The sequence below is a fragment of the Thunnus albacares genome, chromosome 10, assembly GCF_914725855.1.
Source record: "Thunnus albacares chromosome 10, fThuAlb1.1, whole genome shotgun sequence".
In the NCBI taxonomy this organism is placed as follows: Eukaryota; Metazoa; Chordata; class Actinopteri; order Scombriformes; family Scombridae; genus Thunnus; species Thunnus albacares.
Genome location: NC_058115.1, coordinates 12,977,994 through 12,997,899, shown reverse-complemented (window position 1 = coordinate 12,997,899; position 19,906 = coordinate 12,977,994). Strand labels below are relative to the sequence as shown.

Sequence of the window (19,906 nt, the reverse complement as noted above, 5' to 3'; positions counted from 1 at the left end):
CTTTGAGGCTATAGTTAAGTGTGAATCTCAGGCCATTCATAAACTGTAATAGAGTGGGGATTAGTCCTTTCCAAAGTAAAAATACACCATCAATATAACGCTTCCAAGAAACAAGTAAAGGGAAGGTTTTTTTTCTTTTGTGATTCATACAGTATTTGTTCTTCCAGGTGACCAACAAAAAAACATGCAAAACGAGGTGTTATTTTAGTGCCCATTGCAGTGCCAGAGGTCTGGAAGTTTGGTATGTCATTAAAAAAGAAGTTGTTACTTTTAAGAGCAAAGGAGGCCAAATTAACTAGGAAAGTGGTAGAGGGTGTTCTCACTGGTCTGATGTTAAGGAAATGTTCCAGCATGTCTAGGCCGTGCTGCTGGTCAATATTTGTGTGTAAGGAGGTGTCTAACGTACATATAACTACATCTGAATCAATTGGTGGGAGTTCTTCAAGGAAAATTAAGAATTGAGAACTGTCTTTAATGAAGGACCTTAAAGTGGGTACAAAGTCTTTAATGTAGTAGTCTACAAAACATGATATTCTCTCTATTAGACTTCCAATCCCAGAAACAATGGGTCTCCCAAGTGGTTGGTGTGGGTTTTTGTGAATTTTAGATAAAAAATATAAAAAGGTTTCTAAAGGAAGCTCATTCAGCAAAAATGTTTAGAGAAATATCACCATCAAGAAAACCTTCTTCAAGTAATACTCGCAACTCCTTAAGGTATTCCTTATATATATATTATATATTTTCAAGTTGTCTGAGAACTTCATTGCCATTATTGCACTTGTCCATAATAACAATGGAACCCCCTTTGTCAGCTGCTTTAATGACGATGGATCTGCTACTCTCAAGTTAAGACAATGCTTTCTGTTGATTTTTTGTCAAATTGTGTGAAGTGAAACTTTTCCTTATAAAATGATTTTCAGATTCCAGTTCTACAAGTCTACAATATGTCTCTACTGAATGAGCTCTATTCTTGGGTGGATACAAATTGCTTTTGATTTTAAATGTATTTTTAATTTTAAAGTGTTATTTGGAATAGAGTTCTGAGAGGGATATTTTTTCATGAAAAATATTTTTTGTCTCACATCTCTGAGAAATTTCTATAGGTCTATAAAGAGTTCACATTGACTTACAGAAGAGGTTGGAACAAAGGAAAGGCCAAGTTCAAGTGCAGAGAGCTGAGTAGAGGTCAGTTCAGTGCTGCTCAGGTTGACAACCGCCGATTTCTTCTTTGACCTTCGGATCTGGCCCACAGAGAGTTGAATTGATCTCTTCCTCTTGCCCCGTCATGTGTTTGGCTTTGGATCTCCACTGGTCTGGGATTTCGGAGGTGGAAACTGACTCTTGTCCAATAAAAAGGGATGGGCACAATGGCTTGAGGAGTTATGTTGGTCCTTGTGTTCTTAAATCAAACTTTCTAAAGATTGTGTGTTGGATGATGCTCAGGTGCAGTGGGAGGTTTCGGTGCTGAGCTATGATTATGTTTGCGCCAGGGACATGTATATCCCTTCTTGTAGTCCTTCTCATCTCTTAAGGATTTGTCTTTCTTGAGATCTTTGATTTCATTCTCATATTCAGTTAGTTTCATGTCAATGTCCTCCATTTGTTTTAGCACGTCCTTGTTTTCTCTTGCAAAAGTCTCAAGGTGCTGTTCATTCTTTAGTGCCTCATTTTGGAGTTTGCCTTCTTCCCCATTAAGGTAACTGTATGGTGATGGCTATTAATGGAAAGAAATAACACTGTTCCATGCAGTGATGAACGCTAGATTGTCCTTACCAAAGGAGGAAGGCTTAAGGATACATAGGCCTCATGGGATAATTTCTTTCCTGATATATTTAACTGCACGCCACTTATTGTGAAGCATCTTCTGGCATGAAAAATAAAAATTCTTCAGGTGATCCATAGTTTCATAGTTGACATCATGTTCAAAAAGTGAGGTGGTCCTTAAAACTTTTGTTGGATTGAAACTACAGAAAGCCGATGCTCCTTGGATGTCGATATTGCTTGCAGTGAGAGACTGGATGTTGTTGATGTAGTGTTGTTCTTCTATGGTGAGTGAGTCTAATTAGTCACAAGAAATGTCTCAAGAAATTAGTCACAAAAACATAAGTAATGACCGACAGTATACGGCTGTTATAAAGTCCAGTTCTATTACCATATTGACCTAAATATAAGACAATGTTGTTTTTTTTAAAAAAGTGATGTCGTCTTACATTTGTGGACTAGACATAAATGTCATTACGCATTTAAACTCTCTGTCAGTCTCTCTTGACTTTGTTCTGTTTGCCTGCCTGTCTGTCTGTTTTTCTTTCTCTGTTGCTGGTTTAGAAAAGAAGAGTAGTGAGCAGGGGGGAAAATACCTTCACCATCTGCTCAGCGTTTATGATTATTAATACACTAATACATCAGTTAATGCTGATTGTCTTTGAAATGGTATAATGGAATTAAAGATACCAGTAGGCTACAGTTTTATAATGTTTAGCATTTGATTTGAACAACATGTTTTTCAAATCTTTATGTGTTATTGATGTACTATATATTATTTCAATTAAAATGTGAGAATACATTTTAACAAGAAAAAATCCTGTATCATGGTATATGTAATTTTAGATATCAATGTTGATTTCTATGTTGATATTGTGCATTTTTCTGAAAAATCACTAAGAAACTCACTAAGAGATTAAATAACCAAGAATTTGTAAATCCTGCACGTTTAATACCTGACAAATCAATGTACTTCATCACACTGATGCAAAAATCACCTACAAATCCATTATTTCCAGAAAGCAGTCCTGCTCATACATTGCTCACAATGGTCAAATAACAGTACGACAAAATGTCTGGCAGTTGACAAATTTATATTGTCTCATAGTATTTTCGTGTTGCCCAATCTTAATTTAAAAGATATGTATATCACTCTACCTTTTTTGATTATTCAGTTTTCTTCACAAAGTGTTCAAAAACAGGTTTTGTAAAAGGGAGACGTGTCTTATTATCATAGTTGTCTTATACTTGGCCAATACATTTATTCTTCATAGGCAATATATATATATATATGTTCTGTGTACACTATTCCAGAGTACATTTCCACACGACAGCAGAGTCTACAGATGTTGTCACTTACTGTAAATAGCTCGGAGCATATCACTTCTACCACACATTGATTTCTGCCAGTCTCCCCCCATGTTACTGTGCACTTTGTTTCCCTGCAATTCTGCATAGGGAATGAGAATGTTAGAAACTGGCCTATGTTAATTCAGTGAAGCACTTCCATGGCATCATGTTTTCCTCCTTTGAATTTTAATCAAACATGGGCCACCCTTTTTCAGCCAGAGATGTGTTTTCACTGTGACAGGGGTGCAGCATTTTTGGCTCTGATATGTGGCTGTTCCCATGAACACCATCAGATATTCACATCTCGTGCCATCTCTGATGTCGCAGCTTTCCATCCTCCTTGCCAGCTTCATCAGTTTTGACACAGAGAAATAGACTTGTGCTTTTGGGTTCCTGACAAATTACGGCGGCACAATCTACAGTGTTTGAATAATTTAACACCGTACTGCTCAGGGTAAATTTGTGAAAAAAAACCACACATACACACACCAAACTAGCCCCCTCTATCTTCAGGGCTCAGCGCAGAAGGTATCATCTGTCTGTCCTCTGGGATTTTGTAATCTTGTATCTTTCTGTATCTCTGCAAGTGTATGGAACATGTTTTGCTATCACAGAAGCCGGTGGCTGTCTCCTAGGACAACTCAGGTAACCATACATCCCCTGTCTTTCCCAGGGGGTCCGGGTCGGGGGTCAAAATGGGCTGGGTAGGTAGTTGATCCACAGAGGGAAGGTTTATTCCGTACAGCTCTTTAATAGAGACCAGAGGGAGAGGAGGAGAAGCAGAAGCTGGTAGGGCTGTAGCACAGTAGCGCTGTTTCCCATCAAGTCTCCCTCTCCTCTCCTAATGAGCATTCTATTAGCAGCTAGGGGACGGATTTAGGCAGTTAGGCATACGGAGAAGGCTGGCTAACAATGCAAGTGGTTAGCTAAACAGCTGTTCTCTCTCTGCTGCCACCTCCCATCCCCGGCTAATGAAGCCCTCACCGATGAGCAGGAGTCCCGGGACATGCCGGAGAACAGCCACAGATACCCAGAAAGGGGATCTCAGTCACTCACAGGCCTCATAAAAAGTGTGTGTGGAGGATAGCTTCACCGGTAGGACAACCAAGGCTCCAATTAGATAGTGGCTCTAAGGAGAACCCTAAGAATAGCACATTGGGCGAGAGCACACTTTTTTATGAGCACTCTGTGCTGCTCTGTGTTTGTAAAGTAAACACTCTTTGCATTGTTTTTCCAACTGGAAAACAGCAGAAGGCATGATGCCTCTCATAATGGATAATAAATAGATCACTGTGATGATTTTTGTGAAATGTTGTATTGCTACATTTCATTATCCTCTACAGTGTGAGCAGTGTTCACAGTGGTGGGCATCGATCAAGATTAGTGGCATGCCATATGGGTTTGTCAACATCTGAAATACTGCGTAGGATGCATGCACTCCGAACAGCCTTCACTTAAACGAGAGGAAATGTTTCACAAGCGATGCCTATTTTTCATTTCATAAAAGCATGATGCAGCATTATCTTTGGTCGGCAAATAGTACTATTTGTTTAAGTTAAATGTTGACTGTCTGTCAGAAGCTTGATTGTCTGACGAGGGCCCAGGTTACCTTCAAATGATGCATGGGTTAAGATTCACTTTGCAGGCATTTCTTTTTTCCTTTGTTCAGCAGTCACTTTAGCTGTCAAGGCTGCTGCATACTTTAAATGAAGAGCTGTTCTGAACAAGAGACAGGGTCAGAGCTCAGGCAAGAGATGTTGAGATTCTGAACGTCTACACTTATATTTTGCAGCAATTAGCCAGGTGTGTTTAGGTGTGAAAATAGGCAGGGTTTCGAGTACTCTGCAATTTCTTCTCTGTTCCTTCTTCACACCGCTACTTCTGCCACTGCAGTGAATACTAAACTGCTCATCATGAACAGCTTTGAGAGAAAACTTGCTTTTTAGTGTTTGCTTTAATCTGCATTTGTTAGTTCATAGATAACATAGGAGTCGCACTGGGAGTTTTGATCTATTCCTATGTTCCTTGTTCCAATGTTTCATCTGACAGATAGGAGCCTCACTTGGTTTCTGATCCACTTCATGGCTGTGCTCCGTCAGCAAACACTTCCTCAGCACTTCCTGCAGCTGCTTCACAATAAAAGACTTCCAGCTGTTCAGGGGGAGCAAAATTACTTTTCTTTTTATTTGACTGCTGTATGAATTGAGTCAGCCATTATGTTTTATAGTGAAATCATACGAAGCCCAAAACAGCTTGATGAAACTGCCCAAAGTTTGAAACATCAAAGAAAAGTGTAGACCTATAATTTTTATGTGATTCTAGCATCTTTATTTATTATTTAAATTATTCTGATGGAATAAGTTTTTGTTTGTTGAAAAATGAGACAATCTTCTGAAGGGTGCTGAAAACCGGTGCAGTTGATGTGTCCCTGGATTAGTTCCTGCAAATTTTCAAATCCTTACACATACTGTAAAGGCTTTAAGGTGCCCCTGGAGGTCTTTTTCTGTTAAGCAGCTCCACCAAGTGTTGCAATTTACGTGTAAGGTTAGCCACTGTGGGATAATCTTATTTTTAATACCGTGAAAGTTGGCCATTTTATGTGCTTCTTTGAGGGCAGATGGTAGTGAGATTTCTATTTGACTGGGAAAACAGCACAAAAAGCTCAGAAAGTAACCCCTGAGCTACACATGTGCTTTTCCTGATTATAATCCAGTGCTTCTCCATGTCAGATAGTTTCTCACCCCACGTTTGATTTAGGTAAAGGTGTGAATAACATTGTACAAGCTAGTTTGTTAAAAGCATACGGATGCTATTTTCTGTTACAGTCAAAGTATCGCTGTCATGTGCCATTTTCTTCTTTAAGTAGGTTTTCACTTTAAAGTCTACAGCAACAGGTAGCGACGCAGCCCAGATATTAACCAAATATGAACATGGTGACTTGATGTTGAATTTCCTCTTCTAGAGGAGGAAATTGTCTTGAAGTTGTGAGATAGCACATTGGCAATATTGTTCTCCGACAGAGGCATTCGATTTTGTGAGTCGCTCTCTTTTACCACTGAAAAGGATCTATAGCTTATGTTACCTCTCTAAGCTAAAAATCTATTACAGCCTTGCGGGCCTGAGAGCTAAAGATTTAGTCTTTTTGTCAGGTTGCACAATGCTGGCCCTTTATAGTAGAGGTTTCTGCTTGTCAGCATGTTTGCTGAAGTTCGTCTCATTGGGGATTTCATTGTGCTCAGACTATGCAAATTTCACAGCTAAGGCTAATGCATTTGCAATGCCCAGAATTGAACGTCTTGGTAGGCAGGCTATGGCTTGTGAGTGCACATGTTCATACACACACACACACACACACACACACACACACACACACACAGTGGACAGTTACAGCATTTTATAGGGATCCAGATGGCATACCATGGATTCCGTTCTTTGTATCACATTGTTATAGGCTCCCACCAAGCAAATCACACCAGCTTAGTCCTACAGCAAAGTAATTGGACTGATGTTTTTTTTTCTATATGCGACACTTCTTATCACACACTGAAAAAACTATTTTCCCTCCAAATCATTCTGTCTGTAAGCACAGACTGCAGCAAGCAAGCTCTATTTAAACAGAATGATATATTCCTGGATGCCTGTAATCATGAAGTAAAGCGGTAAACAAGTATTTGCCTCTCTGCACAGATGAAGCAGTTAAACCAGAATTAAGTGTGCCCAAAATCATTCATTTCCTATTTCAAAATAATTTGGAAGTTTGAAAAACATCACCCGAAACAGTTTGAAACACCAGGTACTGTTCCCTTCCCGCTACAGCAGATGTATATAAATCACGTTATGAAAACCTGTGAAACTGACACCGGCACTCTCAAGCACAGCATAGTAGCTCCACACCATCCGTCTGTTGTTCATGCAGAGGCATTGAGCGCCTTTTTCTCAGCAGAGATAAACAGATGTATGAACACTGAAGGACTGACCTAGCTAGCCACAGAGGTGAGCTGTCAGCAAAAACAAGCAAACACAGAGTGCTCGTGGTCATCACTAAAGGGCAAAGTTCATCTAATTACACCGTGGTTGTTCATCTGGCAGACAAACACGGAAATAACAGTCTATTTAACAACACATGGTTCAACATCCAGCCAACTGTGTTGCCTGGTGTGGAATGCCTAATGAATAAACACATATACAACCTTGGATAAGAAACAAAATTGTGCAGTGAAGAAGACAAAAAAGAGAACAGACAGTGCAAAAAGAAAAAGATGGATGGATATAATGAAAGGGGAAAGTAGTGTAAGGGAAACTAGTGAGTGGTAGCAGAAATTGGGCCAATATGTGTGGAACAACAGGGAATAAAGAGAGGATGAGAGAGTGAGAGAGATAGAGAAGGTGTGAGAGGAGGAGGGAGGTCAGTAGAGATGTAGAGATGGGCGGAGGAGGAGGAGGGGGAGAGATGAGCCCCCAGTGCTCAGCTGTCAGTGCTTCCTCTGCAGGTGGGGCAGGAGGAGTGCCAAGTCCCTCTCTCCCACTCACACAGACACCCATGCATCGCTCTATAATGGATGCTTTACACTGGTGCCAGAGAGAGAAAGACTGAGGCAGGGAGAGAGAGAGAGAGAGAGAGAGAGACATGGTGAGAAGACGAAAGGGAGACATGGGGGTGGGAGAAAGAAAGAAACTGCTATAAGAAACAGGGAAAGGAGCTGAAGAAATTGCCTCAGATTAAGGCGCTGGAGTCGAGGCAAGTGTAGCAGGAAATGGACAGACAGACAGACAGACAGACAGACACCTCTATCAAGTCATTAGACCACTCGAGAGGGGAAACAGACGAGACAGTCTGGGAGCAATATGATGCAGCTATTGGTTTAATTGATCTAAAGCCTAACAGGATCAAAGAACGCAGGGGCATAGCCAGGAGCTGCAGCCACTACTCCCCCTCCACAACTGTCACTGTCCATTAGGAGGTGTATGAATGCGCCCTTGACAATGATTTATCAAGAATGATTCATAGATGGCATCTACCTGAACTAATAATCACTTTCCAGCGTCTTCACTGGGGATTGCAGGTCATCAACAGATGACATATTCTGTAGTCACCTCGTTCATCAGCCGCGATTAGATTCCAAAAGCAATCTCGGCGATACATCACCAGATGGGTCTCATTGTATTGTCTTGGAGAATATTGCTGAGACAGCCCATGCGTGCCACATGTCGCTCAAGCTGCCGAAGCTCATCCGTACAGTTGTGGATCTGGGGTATATGCAATGCTCTGAGCTATTACCTTGGTTGATGGAGGCATGGATTTAGTAAAGTACTCAATTATCCCCTGCTTCTTTCTCTGACCTGCTGCTGGGCTCTTTAACACCTATAACTCCATGCTTTATAGGCTCAACTACCTGCTGCAAGCAGAGACAGACTGATGGCTGGACTACCTGAATGAACTGCCTTCACCGTTTTCGGGCCATTTGTCAATTCTTCATTCCTCTGCTCTCTTCTGGCTAGGGATAGGTAAAGCTGCCTCACTCTGATGGACAGTCCAACTAGATATTATTTTCTAGGGTGTTACCTCCAACTGACTATCTGACCTCAGTGGAGTCTTCTTTACCCTAATAACACCCTCCCACCCTGCATTACTCTGCGGGGCCAACTTTTTTCTCCAGCTCAATACAACTTTGGCTTCATTTTCTCTTTGCAATGGTGAGTAGTGAAGAGAAAAAAACCTATTTACTGCCTGAATTAGGCCATTTCCAATTTCTTTCAAGTTCAAAAGAGAGCAATACCTTTTAGTTGGTAAGTAATACTCCATCTTTGTTTAGTAAAAATAAAGCAATTTTGCTCTGCTATACAGAGTCAAAGGCATTGCCGTTCAAAGAGTGACTGAAAAATGCCACATAGGCCACTTGTTAAAAGCAGTTTGCTTTCTCCACACAATGGCGGCCACAAGATATGGCAGACAACAAAGCAGAGTAGTCAGCGTAAATAAATACAAGCATTCTTGCTCCGCAGAGATGGCATCCCCCTGGTTTAATTATCGCTCCTGTCAATCGAGGTGGAAGAATACAGCACCTGACAAGGAGCGTCCCCATTCTCTCATCTCGCATAGGCCCTTTTCACACCCTGAGATGCACAGACACCCTTCAGCAAACAGCCAAATCAAACCTTGAGATGGAGGCATTCTGTTGCCCCAAACACCCAGGTAACTTTACAGTGTCGAGTCGCTGAATGCCTTTGACACCTCAGAAATGGGGTCTATTCAACTTCGACAATTGTCCCTGGTTTTTCTCAAGCACGAAGCATTTGCACAACAATGGCAGCTGCATCGTGTATGAATAACATCCCAGGTAGTGGTTATGCAGCTATCTTTCCCGGTGACTCCAGTTCACATTGCAGCTCTTGCAAGGTGCCTTTATTTGATGTTTAAACTCCACAGGCGACAGGCGATGGCTGCTACAGGATGCTTGAGCCCACAGAAATGAAGTCAACACTGAGTGTGGATGGATCGCACCTCCAGATCTGTGTGGTGAGAGCTCAGTGCAGTGCAGGGACATTATGGAGTGGGGGTGTGCAGGCCTGTAGGCCATTCCACATGGAGAAACTCCCATGGGTCTTGTTTCAGATAGGAAACCCACACGTGTTATTTTCAAAGGTCATAGCCAGATGTAACATTACAGTTAAAGCAGTGATATGTGCAACACTCACACACCCTTCATCTATATGGCTTGTTGGCCTCGGTCTCTACTCTGTATATATGGAGGTGCATTCATATTAGCTTTAGATTACGTGTCGATACCTTGAGATACAGTGATGAATAACTGCACAAGTTCTCAAGGCTCAATGCATCCTCACAATTCCCAGCAGACACAGTTCAACAGTGTTTGTGTTGTTACCTCAAAGGACAACTGCAAGCCTGCATGTACATGGTAAATGATTGTCTGAGCAGAGGTTAGGCGCTCATAGCAACGCGGGCTTTGAATCCCACAGCGGCAGCACTGCATCAGCAAGATTGACAGAGGCAGATTGATTCAAAGTCCAATAAACGTTGTTGTCAGTCTTATTTCCTTCCTGTATATGTCCACGAGTTAAATACATGCCCGAAACAGCACAGGAGTCTCTTGTACTGATTTGTGCAGTGAAATCACAAGAGAGCCAGGACAAGACCTTACAAAGAGGTCTGTTCCCTGATGTTCCTCTGCTCTATGTGAACTCATGCAGGCTAGTCACTCAGAATCTCATTACACCTTAAAATATTCAGCAATTCAAGCAGAATCACTAAAATTATGAGAATGAAATGTTATACGTAATGCACACGAATATGTATTAAAACTACAATGAATGAAAGTATATATGAATTTAAAGTACATACTGTAGTTCTCCATAGTTTCATAGAATATAGTACATAGTGTATATGCAATTTATGAAACTATGGAGAGAAGGACATAAATGGCTAAAAGAATAAATAGTCTAACAACAACAAATAAAATCAAATACACTGTATCTTCCCCAACAATCAACACAAAAATCAAATGATAAAAAAACTTTAATTTAAAGTGGCACATTGGATGTTACCTTCTATTTAACTATTACTAAATTACTATTACTAGCAGAATTACTAAAGCAAAAAAATCTGAATATATATATATAACATTCTTATAATAAATTATAAGAACAATACACTCCTCCAAGTGAGATGTTTACACTTTATTATGTATTAGCATTGTAAACGTTGTACGTATTGCTAAAACTAATATGCATTAAAACTACAATATATGAATTAATCGTACTACTATGTATTTATCTGAACACTGCGTGCCAAGTGTTTTAACACAAGTGTGTAAAGCCAGTAAATGTGATAACGAAGCACATTTGGATTACTGAAGCAACTGATTTGATTAATATTGATATACATACAAATATTCATCCTTAAGCTGTAATATATTACAAATTACAATTATGATAATGATGATGATGATTATTATCATTAATATTATCGATTGTCGTTGTTAGTAATTCACTTATTTTTTTTATCTGCCTCTGTATCTGTGTCATCAGTGTGTTTTGTTTACACTGCAGGGGTTGGACTCTTGTGTCTGAAGTGGTGGACGGGGAAAAAAAGGCGTGTTAACAGAAAAAACAAACCGTGATGAGTGTTGCTGAGTGTAGCTTATGATTGAAATAGTGACCGGTGCAGATGTTAAACAATAAAAACTCAGACTAGCTCAAACTCAGTGATCACTTATCAAGTGTTGATGGATTTGTGATGAATATTAAAAAGTTGATAGTGATTGCACATATGTGTCTGAATTGAATTCTGATGTTTAACATAACGTACAACCGTTATCAGAATATTAATAATGAGTGCTGGTTTTTAAACAGTTTGCCACTCATTGTGCTCTCAGATGATTCACTGACCATACTTGATTGTAAAGGACATGGCAGTGTGTCTCACTGTAATCATTACATCACACTCAAGTCACTCTAATGGAAGCCCGAGTTCCTCACCCAATCAGCTGCAGGAAATTGTACAGTAATGCATCAATTCCTATGACTTCTGAGTCACATCCTTCCCAAGACTGCATGAATCATAAATTCTAGAGAGAAAATCCACAGCAAGTAGTTCACTATGAATATCAGCCATTAATAAAGTTAATATTTCAGATTTGATTTAAGAAACACACCATTTGATTTTTTTCAATCTGTCTGATCCTCTATTTCTTCACATCCCACGATGCATCCCTTCACTTAATCACCTTCTATGGTACCCTTCACGCTAAATGGATTCAAAAACTTGTTACCCTTTGCCGAAAACCGAGTACCTGTCACACTGCCCTCTTAATACTCATGGTTCAAGGGTTTTCAATGTTTGCTAGGTGGTGTCTTGCATTAAAAGCCTTGGTTCTCATTGCACTGCTGTAATAAAACCCAAGCATTTAACATGCACATTTATGGTCCTCAATAACCCAGAAGTCTTAATAAAAATGAAAGCTGACATTGGCATGAAGGATCCTCCACACTAGCTGTCTTTAATGTCCAATACGTTCCATTAAAACGGGAGCACTTCCTCAGAAGCGGAGCTTTTATCCTGATTGCTTACAGGAAGAGAAGAAAAAAAGAAACCAAACGACCTTCAGCGCCTCTACAAGTAGCCGTTCCCTCCCGTGTGCTCCGCGAATAGACATGCCTGTGTGCACATATGACGACAGCTGGACACATGTGCACAGATATACATTATGTTTTCTACAGGTTGTGTAGGTAGAAACATATTTATTGCCACTCTGATATGCATGCATTAAGAGATACATGTACGAATACACGTCTGAGTCATTGGCTACTTGGTATTCTGTTCGTGTGCAGAAAAGCCATCTCACTTTTTATATCATAATGATTATTAGGAGATAGGGAAAAAGCCAAATCTGCATGTTCAATTAGTGCCTGTGCGATGCCAGATAGATAATACATGGGACTGGCTAATGTCCTTGCTTCTGAACTTCTTCAGCCGTTTTCTGTTTGAAGCCAGAGCAAAAGAAGATGAGGACAGAGATTTCCCTCTGTGGGAACACAACTGTTGAGCTACATTTAATAAGCTGGTCAAAAACACTCTCCTACCGAGAGAGACTATGCTTTTAATGACCATTCTGCTTCCAAAGTCTCAGATGTGCTGCTAGATTGCTTGCCACATAGCAGACAAGGCAGCCATCTTATTAATAGCAACGCACCACACATGCTGCAGACGAGGGAGCAGAAACCAAGAGAGAAAGAAAGAGAGAGAGACACGAGCAAATGGAGAGAAAGTGTGTGTCCCTTGCATGCATTTACTGTCTGTGAAGGCAGGGAGACAGATGGGTGCAGTGAGGAGGAGATTAGATGGAGGAGGCAGGGCAGGGACCGGGTCTAAAAAATCTAGCCCTCACAAGAGGACGTCCAGGCCAGCCTTCACGCAGTCCAGAAGGGGGAGGCTCGGTGATGGATGTACACTGTGACTGGAGCCCTCGGCACGCCCACATGGAGACGGCACCAAGGCCAGGCCAGAGGAGCAGGCAATCAAAGAGAGAGGCCGGAGGGCTAAGATGATATAGGAGGATCCAGATTATTAAATAGGCTTCAGGAGGAGCATGGCGCATCTGAAGTAAGTTGTCACTCTGCCACCAACAGGCATAAAAGGAGTCTCTGTTAGATGGAGAGTGCACTGTAGGCAGTGATGACAGACTGTGTACAGTAAGAGTGGGAATACTGTCATTAAATACACTGACGCACTAGGGAACTCCTGAAGAGTGTCATCGCTGATTTACTTTTTCTTTTTTACCTGTGCCTCGTTATCCTGCATCTGAGCAGCAGGTGAAGGAAAATGTTTGTGTGTGAGTGCACACATATGTGTGCGTGCAGACATGTGAGTCTTATCCTATGTTATCATATCCGACCCTATTCTACCCCAGAACTTGAACACGTCATATTCAATGTGACACCACTACCTCTATTTCTACGGATCGAGTGTGAATTTTTTATTCGTGAGCAAGTCGGACTACAAAGTTAAATCAGGAGATGAGGGAGGAACTATGATGCATTGTTTACAATCTTGTTTCTTGACTTAATTTCCATTCAGAGTGCAAAGTAGAGAACTCAATATAAGACGCGCTTCCCGAGATGCAACAGTCTGCTAACATGGATAGAAAATCATTACAGAAATCCATTACTAGAGGCCACCTGAAACCAGGTGTGCTCATGCCACAGTGTATAATTCATTTGATTATAGATTTTTGCTTCAATTTTCACCGCTACGCGAATCCAGACACTTTGATTCCTTTCTTGTTTATTGCGTTGTCTTGGCAACAAGAACATCCTACCAGTTTTCGCTTCAACAACACTATAGGGGAGGAGGAGAATGAGGAAAGGAGGGGTAGTGTACAGCGGAGGTTGTGAAAGCAGGTGCAAAAAGACATTTCTTCTCTTGGATTTCCTGTCACATCCTGCAGCCCACTCCAGTCCTAAACTTTATATAATTACAACAATCTGTGCTCTGAGAGAGACTGTGTGAAATCTGATTGCCATTGGTAACATTCGCAGCAAGAGTCCTGGCGTGATAGAAGACTTCCTGTTTCAATTTCCTAGGATCCCTCAAGTTTTTACTGGGTCTTTTTTTTATCCCATCAGTGGGGCATACATTTCCATTCAGGGAAAAAAACAGACCCGGTAATATCCAATTTACTGGGAGGCAGAGGAGATGGTTTCACTGGCAGTATAATAACATGCTACATGGAGCGTAGCATTATGGAGTATGAATAAAAAAGGCATTTATGGTAAAAATTCAATCCAAAAGCAGTCATCATTCATCGGAGGAAATCAAGGCAATTAGTAACACTTAAATGCAAATTGGAGAACGCAAAACACATCACAAATCCCTGGCACTGTAATGGGGACTGAAGACGAGCAGCTCAAATGACCTCTTTCAAATCCATGTTGGTCTACTAATCAAAAATCCGAGAACAGAGATTCTACTCTGCCTAGTGACGAGGAAAAGAATTGTGTGTGTGTGTGTTTGGTGGTCGAGTGGTGTCAGTTGCGCTACTTAATAGTTTCCTGACCGCAGCATTGCCCAAGACCAGCCCTCTATCTAATGCAAGAGTGATTTCTTTAATGTGATTCACTTGCATGTAATGTAGAGTAAAAGCCCCATGTTACATTTCCAACCATGTGTGTCCAAAGCAGCATGTGTGTGGCTTGTTAACATGTTCACAAGCTGGGAGCATGGCTGAATATAAAGATTTCTCATTTGGAATATTACCACCACATAAACAATGTGGAAAAACATAAACACTGCTATACAACACAGACACTTTAATGTTCTGATAGCCTGTCATGTACACGATGCCGCTATCAATTAAACGTGGAAACAGCCAGCTTTTAAATGGATAGCGAATACATAACTGACTGTAATAATTCCAGGTTAAGGATGATGCTGTGTCCATTTGGCTCTGCAGGGTGCAATTGGAGGCTGACAGTCATGGATGGAGCTCAAAGCAAACATGAGCCAAATCACCTCCTGCAAGAACTTACCTATAAGCAGCAGGGTTCCATCTTAGTTCAATGATGCATTAAGGGAGCATGAGTATGAGGGATGTTTATCGCATGTCCAGCTTAAGCGTGCTTGCTGTATTTTGTATTAAAGACATGGCAAACACGAGCAGTAAATCATTATGAAGTAGCATTAAGGAAGTCAGCAGATAAACAACATTGCTTACAAAGAGAACCGCAAAGTGTGCGTGTCATTTAGCACGACCACTGAATAGCTCTCCCTACATGATGTACTCAGCACATCACATCTTTTTTTTATATCTTGCTTACAAAAAACAAAACAAAACAAAAAATCCCCATTATACCTACATGTTCAGTTGTGACATACAGTAGGGAAGGATATTAACAAACCAGCAGAGCATCACAAGACCCACATGTGGTGGTTTGAAAGCTGCCGTAGAGTTTCAATTTCCCGATGGGAATGAACATCACAATCATTTAAATGCAACACCTGCTCCTTAAAACATTCGTTATGCTGTACAGTACAGTGGAATACATTACTCAATAACTGGCTTCCTGCATCACCAGTTTCTAATATCAAGCAGCCTACACACCGGCAGGCATGAGCTCCACAGCTGTATCACCCATCCCCCACCTCCCCCTACTGTACTCTACCTTCAGAGTGGTGGGAAAGGGTGAGCAGGCTGACGCATGAAGCTCCGATCCCAGAACCAAACACAGTGATGCGATTGGAGTCTCCTCCGAAGAAGCCGATGTTCTCACTGATCCACCTTAAGGCCTGGATCTGGTCAAGGAGCCCGTAGTTCCCTTTAGCAGCCTGGTCACCTGTACTGAGGAAGCCTGAAACACACACAGAGATAAAGAGATTTAAAAATACACATAGAGGAAGCTAATAAAATAAGTCAAATTGTTGTACTGAATACTGAAATGTGTGCTTGACCAAAGAAACAAAAACGAAGTAGGGTTAAAGGTTATCTGCGATGATGAACCCAATCCCAGTTTTGTCAGAGGAACCATCGAGCCAGGTGACAGCAGCGGTGAAATCATGACTTATTAGATGACAGGGTTGTTGGTAAAATAGGAGTGCGTGTGACCACATGTCATCTGCACCTTATGGGAAATCAATGGCATGTCTCCCCAGGTGAACACCCATCATCAGATATATTGAGCAGGCCTGATGAAAACCTTACGGATCTATGAAAACTCCACGGACAGAGCGAGAAAAAGAAGTGATAATAAGATTTACAATCATTTTGATGCTGCAAAAACCTCCGTATGGACTGTGCCCTTATGATATATCTTATCAGAGTTACCATCTTCCGCTGACATATTTCGATTCCCTCACATACTGTACCTTCAGTCGAAACACTCACAACAGGAACTATCCATGTACATTTCCCTCCGTGTCTGTGTAATCGGCTATACGATGTCTGAGTTGGATGGTGAGTCTCTCTTGGGTACATCAGAGCTCGTGTTAACACACCATCCTCTCCCAGCTGCTCTCCAGGGCCTAAGCCCTGCTGAATGATGGGTAATCGAGAGTCGCGGGAGAAGATCAAAGGCAAGCAATCCCTGAAGTCCCCATGGTGGACTCAGTGTCCATCAAACCTATGAACATGCATGCAAGGTGACAGCTGGGAGACATGCGTGGAAACCACAACCTTCCCCCCCCCTCTACACACACTCCTTCTCTTTAGTGGTAACACTGCCGAACATTTCACAAGCAATAAATGTGTTGGTGGTAAATGCTCGCAAGCCTCCAGTGATGGTCCTTGTTTCCAACATCTATTTCATGGTCTATGCCTCCATATAATGATGAGTACTCTGTGTTTAAGTCCTAAGGGGGAAAAGGAAATAGTTTTGATATCAGCAATGTAAAACAAAATAAATAAAAAAAGATAAAATCTGTGTGTTTTTTTGACTCAGGTCAGAACAGTGATGCTCACTTTAAATAAACACAGATTAGAAAGCAGCTGCTCTGGGCTCATTAGCAGTTTATGGTATGTATATGAACAAAGAGCATGAGTCTGCTGATCCCTATTTTCTCTCTTTGTGTGAATCAGAGACTATAGAGGGCACAACCTCCTGCCCCACCCCCAACAGCACACCCGCCTCGCCCCGAGTGCCTGTTGGCAGCAACAAAGAGGGTGGGCAGGGGAAAGGCCAGGCCTGATCATCGTTAGGAGAGAGGCAGTGGCACAGGAAGCAAAGCAGGAGACAAATGGATCAACAGATGGTCTCCTTCAGACGCATCCCTGAGGATGACAGAGCGGCAGGGCACATGCGGAGAGAGAGAGTGAAAGAGACAGGCAGAGGAACAGAAACAGACAGAGAGAGAGAGAGAGGGGAAGAGAGGAATTGAAGAGCTTTTCCTTTTCTTTTTCCTCACGCGGCTCCTACTTGTGTTCCGTCATAACTAAAGGACAACAGCTTTTACAAGCCTCTCTCGGGTGCCGGGGAGAGAGGAGACGCGACTCTCTCGGAATAACCCTCATTTGCAAAATGGTTCACACTTCACCAAGTGTATGTCAGATGGGTTACGAAATGTCAGGAGACCGGCATGTAAAAGGGATTCTGTGCAACTGTTAGCCTAATTGAAAAGATATAGTAAACATTATCCATTTGGCATTGTAATATGAGGCATTAGTAAATAACAAATGTAAACCATTAGAATTGAATACCCAGCTGGTGGAATAAAACGCCGTTCAATGCCCTATTCTGTGGTGACTTTTTGTTTAGCTGAGCTTATTCCTCTGCATCTATAAATGAAACTGGTCATTAAAATGTAGAGGTGGAATTCAATATCTTAGACAACAAGACAGGCTGCAGGCACCATTTAAAAATACATCTAATATAGCTGCTGGTTATGTTTTAATTGGAAAGGTGACAGAAAGTATTTTCTTTGGAAAGCAATTAAGATAGCAAAGTAATTGTTTTTAGGCATGGCTATTTCTATTTTTACATTTATAGCAGGCCATTGTCTTTATTTCGTGCTTTATAGATGTTTGGTCTGTTTTGTTTTATGGCTGTTTCTTTATGTCCATCACCTATGAATCACCTCCAGACTTTCACTCTACTTTGCTAGAATATTAAGGTACAGAATAATTTACATACTATTACCCTAACACACAATCTGATTACTTAAATAATGATACATAATATCTTACTTATCCAAATTTCCGAACCTCCTTACTCACCAGGGATTGCATTATAGATTTCTAGATCCAGCAGATGATCCCTGTCTGATCAGCACTGCGTGGGCTTTGGCTGCACATGAACCGCGATGTGCAGTGCTCACAGCTCACACCTACACAGGACCTTGGGATTCTGCAGTTCAGTGCTTCTGAACTATTTGGTCAGGCTGGTTATGTGCTTGACTGCACTACTCAACCTAACACTCAGTTGAGACTTTTAATACACACTCGGTGCTGCTTTACAATAAACATTTAATTATAAACTGTATCATATAATATATAATTGTTAGCTGTCTGAATTCAAATGAATATGCAAACTCTTCTTTTTTAGCCAATTAATTTCGGCACAAAGAGTATACACAGTTACAGTGTCCCAGTCAAGTTAATTCAACAAACTAAATAATCATTAGATAACAAATAGTTCTAGTTAATCTGATACTTTGAAAGTAAAGTGCTCACAAATTAATTCATACTCATTTAATTTTCTCAGTGACATTATGAAGCGTGCCTGTTGTGTGTTCTGTAGATGAAACTTGGGATGCTTTTTCAACAGTCTGAATAACTGAAGCCCAAGCCTTATACCTACAGGAATGTCCTATATGGTTTGCCAAAGGCTTTTTTATCTTACAAAACAAGACACTGTTTTGTATATCAAGCTCAAATGGTTCAGTGGAAAATGTTTTATTTTCACAAACGAAAGAGGAACACAGAGGAAAAGAAAATGCCCTGAAGTTGAACTGCACTGGAGAAAAGGAATCATGTAACTGAACTTCATTCAAGTCAACCTTCTTAAATCATGCATGCCAAATTCAAAATTCATTCAATAAGATCTGCTCAGAAAACTAGTCATACATGCAGCACTTGCAAAAGGTCATCAACAAATAACATATCAAATCGTCTCAAAAACAAAGATTTCCAAATATGGAGTCTAACCTGTCTACACATGTCAGCTGGATTAGACATGAAATTTGCATGAGAGTTTCTCATTCACAGCAAACAATGAGTTATTAACAGTTATTCTCTGCTCCCTCTCTGCATGTTAGAACTGTAATTTGTCCTGACTGATTACATGATGTGTTTTTTGTATCATGTCTCAAAGCTCTTCTTCCTTGACAGTGATGTGGTGCACGTCCGCTGTATGGAGAACTGGTATTTTCTCCTTGTGGCAGCACAGTCAGAGATTCAGCCCTGATCTCAGCCGGAGTGGCAGTGGCAACCGTGGACTGGTTGCAGCCAGGTCAGGTCACACCTGTCACCTTGCATCGTCCTTGTCGGAGAAAACATTGTGTGTATGTAGTACTGCTCCCCCTGCGAGGAACTCAGCCGCCCTTGTCACCTTAACATGACCAGAGGGTCAGTTAATGTATACAGCATGACAGTGTCCCCTTCCCGCGGTGTGTGAGCTTCAGCCATTGTGCCGGAAGCAATACATGAGCAGCAGACACTGATGTTCAAAGACCAGGAGATCACTGCTCAAATCCTCTCCATTTCCACATATTTGCACACACCGGCCACAATCATTGCATCACCTGAATATCAGCAAAACTGTTTATTTGTCTGAAAAGCTAGCGCCAAGC

At 41.2% G+C, this 19,906-nt stretch overlaps 1 protein-coding gene across 2 annotated transcripts in view; it reads right to left on the bottom strand.

Annotated features, from left to right (window-relative positions):
- nlgn3a (neuroligin 3a) overlaps window positions 1-19,906 on the bottom strand; it is a 114,938-nt gene that overhangs the window by 26,879 nt on the left and 68,153 nt on the right. For both annotated transcript variants that reach the window (XM_044364389.1, XM_044364388.1), the window contains one exon: window positions 15,790-15,975. In XM_044364389.1, coding sequence (XP_044220324.1) covers window positions 15,790-15,975 — 186 coding nt within the window. The remainder of the gene's footprint in view (window positions 1-15,789; window positions 15,976-19,906) is intronic.